General features: G+C 46.2%; 2 protein-coding genes across 2 annotated transcripts; one reads left to right on the plus strand and one right to left on the minus strand.

Moving 5' to 3' along the window:
* Nucleotides 1–1,271: 1,271 nt before the first annotated feature.
* LOC127592428 (sterile alpha motif domain-containing protein 15-like) lies at nucleotides 1,272–2,680 on the minus strand. Its single transcript, XM_052053186.1, has 3 exons — nucleotides 2,323–2,680; nucleotides 2,139–2,237; nucleotides 1,272–1,577 (listed from the first exon to the last, which is right to left on the minus strand). The coding sequence occupies exons 1-3, from the start codon at nucleotides 2,407–2,409 to the stop codon at nucleotides 1,404–1,406; spliced, it is 360 nt and encodes a 119-aa protein (XP_051909146.1). The 5' UTR covers nucleotides 2,410–2,680; the 3' UTR covers nucleotides 1,272–1,403.
* A 115-nt stretch (nucleotides 2,681–2,795) lies between these two features.
* Nucleotides 2,796–9,175, plus strand: LOC127592411 (methylmalonate-semialdehyde dehydrogenase [acylating], mitochondrial-like). The gene is made up of 12 exons (XM_052053156.1): nucleotides 2,796–2,964; nucleotides 3,234–3,275; nucleotides 3,986–4,060; nucleotides 4,348–4,509; nucleotides 4,612–4,690; nucleotides 6,301–6,603; nucleotides 6,693–6,814; nucleotides 6,934–7,123; nucleotides 7,189–7,370; nucleotides 8,073–8,252; nucleotides 8,401–8,499; nucleotides 8,585–9,175. Exons 1-12 carry the CDS (start codon nucleotides 2,929–2,931, stop codon nucleotides 8,687–8,689), a joined length of 1,575 nt encoding a protein of 524 aa, XP_051909116.1. The 5' UTR covers nucleotides 2,796–2,928; the 3' UTR covers nucleotides 8,690–9,175.
* Nucleotides 9,176–12,938: the final 3,763 nt, after the last annotated feature.

The raw sequence follows: 12,938 nt of genomic DNA on the forward strand, positions 1-12,938 counted from the left end.
TCTGGGTGTTCCTGCATCTGTTGCAATCGCAGTACCGCACAGATCAGTCGTTGAATAAATGTCAACTTGGCTGTGAATCAGTTGACACGCTACAACAAACCCCCCCTGCAACCTCCCCATAGTTCGCATTTCATACCTTAAAAGTTAATTTATTTAGCCCTTCATCACAAAAGTGTCTCGAAGGGGCTTCACAGAGCCACAGTTCAAAAAGATTCGACATCTAAGAAAGGAAAAACACATTTTTATGAAACATTGAAATGTGGATCACAGAGAGGCAAAATGGCAGTAAACGAAAGGCCTGAATCCAGATTCGCAGGGGGGGGGGGGGGATATGGCCTTCAAAAGGTAAATACAAGAAGCAGGCTCCACTTTGCATATTAAGTGCATGACGCTTTGTCTCCAAGGTGCTACTACTTTTGTATCCTTGACTTTGACATACCTTTGAACCATCCCTCAACGTTGGACCTCCCCGTAGTTACAAACAGTTACCTCGAGGTCCAATTATTAGCGTTCCGGGTTATGGAAGTGGACACCTAATGTGTACTCGCCAGCGAAAGCCCCGACGGGACACTTAAGTCATGATTATTTCAAACAATATCTCATGTATTTGATTACACAGCATATTGCAATAGCAGCACTTTGCCGCGGCCGTAATTACAACAGGCAGGCTCTCGGGCGGGCGGCAAGTGTGAATGTCAGGACTCGCATGCGAGTGAGTCACCCGGGCAGTAAATTGCATCGACACTCCCCGCGCTTCTCTCGGCACAATACAGTGCATTGGATACATTGTAGTTTTCCTTTTGGAACGTACCTCATTTTCAATCATGGAATTCCTTGCTAGAATTAATATTTTTATTATTTTGCCTCAATATATATGAATAAGGGCGGCCCGGTAGTCCAGTGGTTAGCACGTCGGCTTCACAGTGCAGAGGTACCGGGTTCGATTCCAGCTCCGGCCTCCCTGTGTGGAGTTTGCATGTTCTCCCCGGGCCTGCGTGGGTTTTCTCCGGGTGCTCCGGTTTCCTCCCACATTCCAAAAACATGCATGGCAGGCTGATTGAACACTCTAAATTGTCCCTAGGTGTGAGTGTGAGCGTGGATGGTTGTTCGTCTTTGTGTGCCCTGTGATTGGCTGGCAACCAATTCAGGGTGTCCCCCGCCTACTGCCCGAAGACAGCTGGGATAGGCTCCAGCACCCCCCGCGACCCTAGTGAGGATCAAGCGGCTCGGAAGATGAATGAATGAATGAATGAATGAATATATATGAATATATGTCCGTTAGCGTCGTGATTTTGCCCGTTTACAATCGGGAAGGTGTTTAAAAAGTTGAATAAGGATAAAATCTTTTTAAGGGTGTCAGCGTCTGGAATGCACAGCGGTTCACTGTCCATACTTTGATCTTGTCAGTGGCTGATGTCTTCCAGCAGCTGCTGAGTTGTGAGCTCGTCCGTCTTCACCCCCGTGCGGCTCTTCATCTCCAGGAAGAGGCCCTCGATGTCCCGTGGCGGGTCTGCGATGCTGCGACTCCACAGGACCTCTGAGATTCCCAGCAGCTCGCGCACACGCGCCGCGATAGCCTGCAGAGCGCACCGCAGGTGAGTACGTAAAGTCGGACGGGGGTAAGATAGGGTGTCTAACTTTTTGTTTGGTGCTCTCGTTTTGCCGAGAAATGAGACTTTTTTCGTCTTTTGAGAGGGAGATGAAGGAGGCTGTGTGAGCGTCTTGAATAAAATAGTCCTTCGTTATCTGTTTGCACCTGCTTCCACCTTGATGCTGCCACACTGAAGCAGACACGCTAAGCTAATTTAGTTTTCAGTTCAGTCTGAGAGACACGGGATATTTTGATGATCATATTCAGCTGGATGAGAAGGCTTTTAAATTAATCAATCCAAAGTGAATGTAATCCATTGTGTAGGTGTAACCTAATTAAGTGCCCAATGAATCTGTGAGTCAGTCTTCTATTTGAATGCTACGCACTGTTATTTCAAATCAAGGTGCACATACAGAAAAAGTGTTTGACAAGCAGAAAGCAAATGTCGGATATGGTAATGTGTGCTTCACATTGTCTCTAACCTTCTTTCATATTGTATTATAAGCGTCTATTGTATATTTTAAGACTCGTGAGCAGCTTTCACTACCTGCATGTCATTAAAATCTGTGATTCCAAGTCTTGGCATGTGGACACAATCCACAAAGATCAGCTTCCTGCCCGTGACACAGTTCTCGGTGAAGCACAGCTGTTATGAAAACAATTTAACTGATTATGATCACTATATCGTCGTTATCCTGTGTTGTGTCTGGCGAGCATCAATAACAACCTACTTTATATTGTGGAAATCCAATGGATTCAATCCATGTCGCAACATCTTCACAACTCCATTGCAGGAACTCCATGTTGCTTGTACCCATGTTACCATGGAAACTGGCTCTTCACAACTCGAGTGTTTAATTTGCCTTGTTTGCCTTCACCCTGCTTGTCCCAGAACAAGTGTTGACGCTTAAAACGATTTTTTTAAATATCTTGACTTTTTTTATTGTTTGTGTACGCACTTTTTCACATATTTTTGACGTGCGCATCGCCAAGAGGTTTGAACCAGAGACAAGTTATATTCCGGTGACGCAATGATAGCAGCCAATCATCTTCTAGGTAATTGGGGCGTCTATTGAATACTACATACGGATTGGTCCGCTGTTTAAACCTCCCGCCTAACAAGGAAGCGAAACAACGACTGCGCTCGCTGACGTGTGTTTTCATCGATTCACAAACCACATGGAGTAATGGTGAGCCACAACCATTGAGCACTCCGATTGGTTTGCGGATCCAACCCCGCCCCCCGCCTCCTGTTTTCTTTCCAGGGGACGTTTTGGCCGCTTCTACGAGCTTTGTGGGTCGCTTGAAGGACTAAAACTGTAACCTTAATTTCCACAATGGCAGCAATATTCCGCTCCGTGCTAAAAAAGAAGGTAAATCATAAAACCGGCGTTAAAATGTCAACTTCTCGGCTGCTGGGTTGGAGCTAATAGCCACGAAGCTATCTTGCAGCACGCGCTGCTGCTCGCTGTTTGTTCATGAGACTTGGTTGGTCGGTTAAATCCGATCCTATTCGCTCTACTTAAATTGATTGTAGATTAAATGTGTTTTGATTCCTGACATAAAACGGGGGCTTATTTGCACAAGGTGAACCAGATTGTCTAGTTGAGTGCTAACCAAATGTGTGTTGAATACTTTCCAGACATCCTCCGTGCAGCTGGGCCGTATGTGCTACTCCTCTGTGGTAAGATGAGAATTCGCACAATGCAGCTTATCCAACTCCCCTATACCTAACGTCACGTTGACGCAGCGTCAACGTTACAGGGCTCCTTCGCGTCACTTTTAGTCTAATTGAAGCACTTTTCACTGCAAAAACCAAACGTCGAATTATAGTCGAACAAAAGCCCCTTTCCACCCCTTAGTTGTTTTTATTATGAGCAGCATATGTTGTGAATCACTAGTTGTCCAAAAACGTTTGAACCCCTGCTTGCGTTGGCCTTTTACTAGAACTTGGGCTTCCTCCAACGTTACACAAAACATACGTGTCAGTATCGCAAAATCTTTCTCACTCTGTAAATCTGAATCGAGCTTTTGTCGAGTTTCACAACAGCCCTCCAAGGTAGCCGGTGCCTAACTTTGCATAAACGGCTTCTCTCGGAGATCAATCTTTTCATCTGAGGTGGTCGCAGCAGTCCTTTTGCTTTGTTCACCAAGAACAAACCCTGTTGAAGTTCTTGAAGTCCAAAACAGCTGAGATAGACTCCCGCAATCATATTCTCAATGAAGACATGCTGCCGAAAAACGGAAAGATAGATTAACTCGCACAAGATTCATCAACCCGCCAATAAAAGCCCTGCAGCCATTAAAAATGCCTTTAAAAAGATAATGGTTCCACATAAAGTTTCCATTTGAGAGTGTACATCACGTGACGATGTATTTGTGTGACCTCTGCAGCCCACCACCAAGCTCTTCATCGATGGCAAATTTGTAGAGTCCAACACATCGGAATGGCTCGACATTCACAACCCCGTGAGTATTTATAGATGCATTTGCTTGCTCTGTTGCACTATCAGAGGTAGTTTGAGGAGATGAAACGAGTACCGCAAAACATATCGGGAGTCCTCGGCAACATTCTGGCAAGCTCATGAAGCCTCGTAAATACGCAAGTCGAATTTACGACGTTGTCAAGGACCGGCAAAAACATTTTGCTGTAAATGTTAATGCATGAGCTGATGTAACGACTTCCCCGCATTGGTCGCAGCCGGCGTGTCTGAACGCCGTCTCTGCTCCCCGCCACCCCCCCACCCCCCTCGCAGGCCACTAATGATGTCGTGGGCCGTGTCCCTAAAGCCACCCAGTCAGAAATGCTGGCCGCCGCGGAGTCGTGTTCCCGCGCGTTCCACTCCTGGTCGGAGACGTCCATCCTGAGCCGCCAGCAGATCTTCCTGCGCTACCAGCAGCTCATCAAAGACAACATTGTAAGAGTCGTTTGACACGTGTCATCGCAACTACCTTGTGAGAAAATGTCGCCGAAGCTTGTCTGTCGTCCTTTTTAAAAATTTATTTTTTTTACATTTTAGAAAGAGTTGGCTAAGATGATCACGTTGGAGCAAGGCAAGACGCTGGCAGATGCTGAAGGCGATGTATTCCGAGGACTGCGTGAGTAGAAGTCCCGTGTGTGGTTTTTTTTTTTTTTTTTTTTTTGGTAATAATCCTCCAATTTAAGGTAAAAACAAAAACACCAGAAAACATGTCTGTCCTCATGCAAACGCTTTGTGAAGTTGTTGCAATGAGAAGTCGATCCCTTTTCAGTGCAGCGTTTGATTGATTTAAATCGCAGTTTTTGCCTATGGACAAAGTACAGCAAAAAATGAGAAAGGGAAAAAAAAAAGCAAATGAGGTGTTATTGATCAATTTAAAGTCCCCTCGGGGTAAGTGTTTTTCTTGACTTTCCGGTGTTATTTATCTGCATGGATTGATGCGTTTCCAGTAAAGACAGCTGCACAGTGGATCGCGGTGTGAGGCTTCCTAAAGCGCCCCACTGAGCTTTTTATGTGCGTCGTCCGGATTGATCGCTGCCGGCCGCTTAACGGGCCGCGATAAAAACACAATTTGGCTCGATCTGTCTCGCTCTCTTTTACTTTCTTTCTTTCTGATGACGGAAACAGAAAATCCTGCCGCTGACTGCGAAATGCGGACGCTAGCTCGGACGCTAAATGGGAACGCTCTGGAGCAGGATGCAAACTTTTTTTTTTTTTCGATGCCAAAGTAACAAACGCTATTCCGTACCAGCGCGCATTCACACCCTTGTTGACACAAGCTGCGTTTACCCGAAGGCAATCGGCCGCTTCGGAAACTACCGATCGAGCAAGTGTTTCGTGAAGTATTAACTCATTCACTCCCAAAGACGTTTTTAAACGTCTTTTCAGACTTGTTCTCGAATTGGCTGGTGCTGAAATTAAGCAGATGGTTTTAACCCTTGGGTCCTTCAAATGAAAAAAACCCTAAGTTACGCATTTTATAATTTTTGTAATGATGTATTTTGTGTTATACAAACATTCTCTTTTTTTTTTCAAACACTCAAAATGTTCAGAGGCATCTGTGCTATCCATACATATATAGTTTCTATTAGTTCTTTGGGATTTTTTATTCTTTATTTTTTGCAAAAGGAAAAAAAAAATGTGTCTGGAGGTCCCAACCAAGCCCCTACTAACAATCCTGACTGGACGTGTTCATGTAAAATGCATTTGGTTTGAAGCCTCCTGCAAAAAGGCAAACTCATTTGCGATCCTCTGGCGCCACCTAAAAGTTGCACAATTGGAACGACCTCAACCCAACGATGTGGCATGCATACGTCTGTCCAAGCGAAAACAAAGCGATTGACGTAAAAATCGCGCGAAATGCATGTTTACACATTAGGTTTACGATGGATTCAAAAATCTGAATTATAATGGGTCTCTATGGTGCAAAATATGTAAATTGTGAAGATTACGGAATCAAAACCTTTTTTATTATTGCTGCAATGCCTGAGAATTATCAGCCGGTGACGTCATGAAATTTAGGCCATTTTAGAACCCCCCCATACGTTTCAGCTCTCTCGTGTTTTTCCGAATGCCTTTGCCTTTGATTCAAAGACATAATTTTAACATTTATCGCAAGCGGTGGACTACGAGGGTTAAGCAGGTCGTTTTAACAAGTTTGATGAATTGTGACTTTTTTTTTTCTCAGCCGACTTGACATGCTCTAGCTTTGTCGCCATCCCCCGACAGAGGTGGTGGAGCACGCCTGCAGCATCACGTCGCTGATGCTGGGCGAGACGCTGCCGTCCATCACCAAGGACATGGACACGTACACCTACCGCCTGCCCATCGGCGTGTGCGCCGGCATCGCTCCCTTCAACTTCCCCGCCATGATCCCGCTGTGGATGTTCCCCATCGGCATGGTGTGCGGCAACACCTACCTGATGAAGCCGTCGGAGCGCGTCCCCGGATGCACCATGCTGCTGGCCAAGATGCTGCAGGACGCCGGAGCGCCCGACGGCACTCTCAACATCATCCACGGCCAGCACGCGGGTCGGTGCCGTAAACCACGCGGGGGCGCGGTTTTTAATTCCGAGGAGGGTTTGAAAGCCAAAGTGTGTGTGTGTGTGTTTTCAACGCAGCCGTCAATTTCATCTGCGACCATCCCGCCATCAAAGCCATCAGCTTTGTGGGATCCAACCAGGCGGGAGAGTACATCTACGAAAGAGGCTCCAAGAACGGCAAGAGGGTGCAGTCCAACATGGTATGTCTTGGCCTAAAATATTAATACTCGCGCTTGATGCGGTACGAGTTACTTTATGCGCGGGGTTCTGCAAAAAAAAAAAATCGCAGCTCGCTGAATGTATTAGTTGTTTTATCCAGGGTGCCAAAAACCACGGCGTGGTGATGCCGGACGCCAACAAGGAGAACACCATCAACCAGCTGGTGGGCGCCGCTTTCGGAGCGGCCGGCCAGCGCTGCATGGCTCTGTCCACCGCCATCTTTGTGGGCGAGTCTCGCGAGTGGCTCCCGGAGCTGGTGGAGCGCTCCAAATCGCTGCGCGTCAACGCAGGTAAGCGCCTTGCCCTCCCTCAAGTGTCAGTTGCACGTTGTCGATTAACGACGGACGTTGTCAAGGCGATCAGCCCGGCGCGGACGTGGGCCCGCTCATCTCCCCCGAGGCCAAGGCCCGCGTGGAGTCCCTGATCCAGAGCGGCGTCGACGAGGGCGCCAAGCTCCTGCTGGACGGCAGAAACGTCAACGTCAAAGGATATGAGAACGGCAATTTTGTGGGACCCACCATCTTGAGCAGCGTAACGGTAATCCTCCATCAAATCTTTTTTTTCTCTCTCGCCATTGTTTCGGGAAATCTACGGGTTCCTCAAATTGTCCGGCTTCTTATGTTGGCATTTTTCTCCCTCTTAATTGATGTGAGAAGCCGAGCTTCGGACCCTACTTTTTATCCGCTATTCAAAAGCTGTGCTGATTTCAAGACCCCTTTTCACGTGTAGAGGTTGGAAAACATACTCAAACAAATGTCGTTATTCAAGCAGCCATCTTTTTAATTAGATAAATGAATACAAATGAAGGTGTATTTTTAATGAACCAATACTCAGGTTGGGGCGGTGTCCAAATTAATGCAGCACTCTTGATGTTGTTGTAAGTGTTCCGGGGCCACACTTTGCCTGCCCATTGCTAAGATGTAATGGAGGGTGACCATAGACAGAAAAGAATCACATTACTCCGAACAAAAGCATCCTAACACTTTTCAACGGTTGCCTCCTTTTCGCCGCGGGTAGGGTATTTATCCAGACGGAACATCGAATCCTTAATAAAAGAAAGTTCCACCGCATTGTAGTGTCTTCCCGCAGCTGCTCAGTCTCGCGTCCCCCACTGAGCGTCTATCCCGAGGAAGATGATAAAATACTTGTTTTACGCTTTCACCGAAGCATAAAAAGTTTGAACTTTCAAGCAGCTGCAGGCGAAGACTTGATATTTATTGCATTTAATGATGTCTCCAGCCGGACATGACGTGCTACAAGGAAGAGATTTTTGGACCGGTGTTGGTCGTGCTGGAGGCTGACAACCTGGATGACGCCATCTCCATGATCAACAACAACCCCTTCGGCAACGGCACGGCCATATTCACCTCCAACGGGGCCACGGCGCGCAAATATACGCACGAAGTGGACGTGGGCCAGGTGAAATCAGTCGGCGATAATATATAGGACATTGACGTGTCCTCATCGAGAAGGGACTGGGGCATTTACAATATTACCCAAATACAGACAGCAACCCGTCTGGATGTATGATGTAGTGACGGGAGTTTGTGATTTTTTTTTTCCATAGATTGGCGTGAATGTTCCCATTCCTGTGCCTCTGCCCATGTTCTCTTTCACCGGCTCCAGGGGCTCCTTCAGGGGAGACACTAACTTCTACGGCAAACAGGTCAGAAATCTTTAAAATCGTACATTCGCCACGGAAAAGCAGATTCAGTGACTCAAACGGACCCGTTGCGCATTTATTCGTGTAGGGTATCCAGTTTTACACACAGATCAAGACCGTGACGTCGCAGTGGAAAGCCGAGGACGCCACCGTGACCAGCCCGGCGGTCACCATGCCGACCATGGGACGCTAAACCTCCAGCGCTACCTTCAGTGACTTTGACATGTGCCTTAAAAAAACATGATGGAGGAAGGGTGCTTTTTTTCTTTTCTTTTCTTTTTTTTTTAAACATTTTTTTTCATTGGTTGGTTTTTAAAAAGCTGGGAAACAAACACGTCATCATCCGCGCGCCTCCTGCGGGCAGACAGTGTTGTACGGTCCTCATCGATATCAAGTTGACAAGTTAGATCCTTTTCGTGATGTCTGCTGTGGTTCCTTTTAAGCCTGTAGGTGCAATAAAATCAAGATTAACCTCCAAGCAGTCACATCAGACGTCTTCCGCCAACTAGAGCTTCCCAGCACACGCATCAAATGATACAGGTGTAGGCTGATTTATGCTCCCATATAAAATGTGATGACATACTTTCATCTGTGATGCTTTCTATATTCCCTGTGTCAATGTTGTCTGCTCTGTGTCAGATTGAAGTTTAATGCCAATAAACTGCTGAGGTTTATTTGATATTAGTGATGCATGAGAGGTGCTTGGAAAGCCTTTTACTGTAAAACGCTATGTCACACTAAACTGTAGATTTATTTGCATGGTTTGCACAAATTTATCAGCCAAATGCTGCAAACCCTCGTGCGTTAAAAAGCGTACCCACCTTTAGCACACTATATTACAACACAACGGAAAATAATGTAACCATTTGAAACACATTTTACCCTTTTTTGGTAAACATACTCACGGGGAAATGCATTCAGAATATGGATTTTGTTGTTTTTTTAAAATCGTTTTAATAATTTATTTTGGTTTCAAATAATGCTTAAATCAAAATTGTCCATAATTCACAGCTGTGCTAACCGAACCATTACGCATCTTTCGACGAGGAGCGTGATGGTGAGACATCCGTTTCTCCTCTTGACAGTTCGATTTTCACAACCTTGCAAACAGCTAATAAGTCAGATACATGTTGCATGGCAGCTGTGTTTATTCGACGTTTTTTTTCCCCAAGTTTTTTAAAACTTGGTTTGGTTTGACGTGTTTTCGTAAGCAAGCATGCTGTGGTTTTAGCTCGCGAAAAGTTGCACCAAAAAAAGCTAACCGACGAAAGTTTGATTTCACGGCGATCCTTTGGGTTTTGCAGGTTCTTCAGCCCCCGGCCCCGTTGGGACCATCAGAGAGCACCCCGCAAGCATCCAGACGAGATTTGCGTCTCAACTATTGCAGCGGAGTTGCCCCGATCAACAAAGTATTTTGAAATAAGGAATAAAGTTGGCTTACACGTTTGGAAGTGTGCGTAATAGGTGTTTTATTTGCACTTTATTCACGATCGCCAAGAAAGCAAAATGACAGAACGAAACGATCTCATTGTGCAACTCGTCTTCAATCGAAAACGAAGTTGGTTTGCAAACTCTCTCCTGATGTCAGGATGACATTCTGAAGAGTGGCAGCGGTAGGAAATACTGGCGGGCTCGAGGGGTTATGTGTGATGTTGGCGTGCCGTCACGTAGCACACGAGAGACGCCAACCGTCACAACAATTGTTTACCTTCAAAACCGGACTCGTGTAGTCGGCCGCCTTTGACTACATATAAAAATGGCGACATATCATAACGGGATGGCCTGATGGTAAACGACATCGCTGGGGCGGCAGGCCGGACGAGTGCGATTCTCCATCTGCTCTCCATTTATAAATTTAGCAAGAGTCTGACCCGGGTTTCACACTATAAGGCTAACCTATGAATACATGTAAAAATTTCGAAATTTTCGCAGCAGAATGGCCAAATGGTAAAAGACAATGAGTGGTAGTCAGGCGACCCGAGTTCGAGACCAGCCATGTGCTCCATTTATAAATTGAGCAAGAATCGAACCCGGGTTCCGCGGGTGCCAAGTAATGTCGTTATCCATTCGACCACGCAAGGTCACAGAATAACTTTTCGGGTGATAAAATTTATAGACCTTCCTACCTTCCCAAAATTCAACGGGACTATAATGATAATATAAATTTATGTAGTAGCTGTCTACGTCACTGTGGAAAGACAGTCCAATGGTTTATGACATGAAATCTCCACTGGTGATCTCGAGTTCGAACCCCGGTGTCGTCCTTTGGTAAAACCATCGTCAATCAGCTTAGATTTTTTTCCACACATCACATTGACTTCATGTTTCAAATTAAAACTTTTTTTTTTCTTTCCGGAAGTGACGTAATGTGCAAAAACCTATTTAAGTCGGCCTAACGAAGCAGTCATTCTTTCTGACCTGCGACAGCCTCCGCTTGTCGTCTTGCTGCTCCAGCTCTGCACAGCCGTCCAAGACGGAAAACTTCTAACAAGGTAAGTTTTTTTACTCTTTAATCGCCCCTTAAAACACACCACTTTCGCTCCTTTTGAATAGAAAGCAGCACATCCGAGCAACAGGTGCGAGCAAAAATGTTTGCTCGAGAATTGGCAATCAACGTCTCCTGCGACCTTACTTTGCAACAAAACTTTCCCCCCCAACCTTCTAGGACTAAAGCGACGTTCGCCGAGATGGTAAGTAGACAAAACTTATTTCTAAATTAACAATTAAACCGAACTAATGTGCATGCGTGTGTGTTAATTCTGTTTTTTCTGTTCACAGGCACAAATCTTCAAATTGACTAAACACGGGCCACTCGCTGTGCGTTTTAATGTGGAATTTAAGTCCTGAACAGTTTGGAGCAAGCCCATCTAATTTGTCTCTTTCTATCCACAGGCTTTGCATCTGCTACAGAATGGCCAAATTGACTGCCACACGGTAGAACTGCTACATTTTAAAATGCCGCCGACAGACCACATTCCCAATGTGTCAATTGTGATTTCTGTCTCCACAGGCTCACGTCGACCGACCGACCCATAAAATGGCTGCCATCCTGTGGAGTTTTGGGCGTCAGCAGGTCTTTGACATGTCGACCAAATATCGGGGTGTTGAGCCAGGCGGTTGAAAGGTTGAATATTTAAAAGTCCATAACTTACATTTCTGTGTCTTTCAGGCCACCGTGCTGTTGAAGAGGCGTCCAGCTCTGCTCTCCTCACAAGTGAAGCAAACTTTCATACACGTGTGTACTTGTAATTCAATCAGCACGTGATTGACTAAAGATTGGCCACAGGTGTCAAAATCAGATGTGTAAAAAAAGTTTGGCTTCTCCTCAACCAATTCTCGGGAAGCTCGTTGACCTGCTGGTTGAGTCGGCACACCTGGGGCTCTTAATTCAGGCCCGCTCACTTATCCAATCAGGTGCGTTGCACCAGGTAGAGGAGGAAGAAACTTCTCAGCGGAGTGGCACCTGCTCAACATGCGCGTGTTTGTCCTGCTTTTGTCCACCAGATGGTGCTTAAAGACCTGATGGACGTTGTGAAGCCAAATCGTCCCTCAACGTTTGGACCAGTTGCTTGTCGGCAGGCCCTCCAGAAACCTGGCGTCATGATCCACCTGATGTCACACGGACTGGTGACTGGATCGTCATCCAAAAAGCACTGCATCTTTTGTTTTCAAGCACACTCGCCTGCTTTTTCTTTGATTCTGCATGCAGTGCAGCTCGAGACCCTGCACCTGCTGGGCAAAGAGGCAAATGCGACAAGCTTGTAGCAGGTCCTCACTGCTGCCTCCATTTTCTACGTACAAAGAGTGACTGGTCTCTCGTTTGTGGCGTTGGCAGGTTTGACCACATTGGATGAGTCACTGGACCAGAAGCGGCTTGGCTTGTTGGTGTTGCTCACGCTGGACCAACTGTCACAGCAAAAGGTTCCAGTTAATCAACACTTAAACAAGTTGTAAAATGAGGAGCAGAGTAAAACGGAACTGAGTTTGTTTGTAGTTGGTGTCTACCGACCTGTACATTGTATTTCAGATGGAGTGTGATGAGGTGAAACGTAACTCTGCCCCATCCGCTGGTAAGGAGTCTCGGTTCAACAGCCCGTTTTCATTAGAGTTGCATGAAGATTATTCTTGGGTCCTCCGTGCCACAAGAGGGAGTAACCTGCTCACCAACGGGCACAGACCTGCAGGCAACAACTTTTGCTCTTCCCTTTCTTCGCAAGGTGCTGAAGTCAAACCTTGGTCCGGCCTGAAAAGTAGGAGACATTTACACTCTTTCAATGCACCATCATGACTTTTTGTTTTTTCCCCTCCCCCAGGCAGCAGTAAACATTATTGGCTTCCTGCTCTCGAAAGCCTCAACAGTATCTCCCCAGTAAGTTTCATGCCCAACACATCTTTGTCTGCACATAACTCACTGATGCCTTTCCTCTCAGGTCAACACACCT

Source organism: Hippocampus zosterae, chromosome 19 (genome assembly GCF_025434085.1).
Source record: "Hippocampus zosterae strain Florida chromosome 19, ASM2543408v3, whole genome shotgun sequence".
NCBI lineage: Eukaryota > Metazoa > Chordata > Actinopteri > Syngnathiformes > Syngnathidae > Hippocampus > Hippocampus zosterae.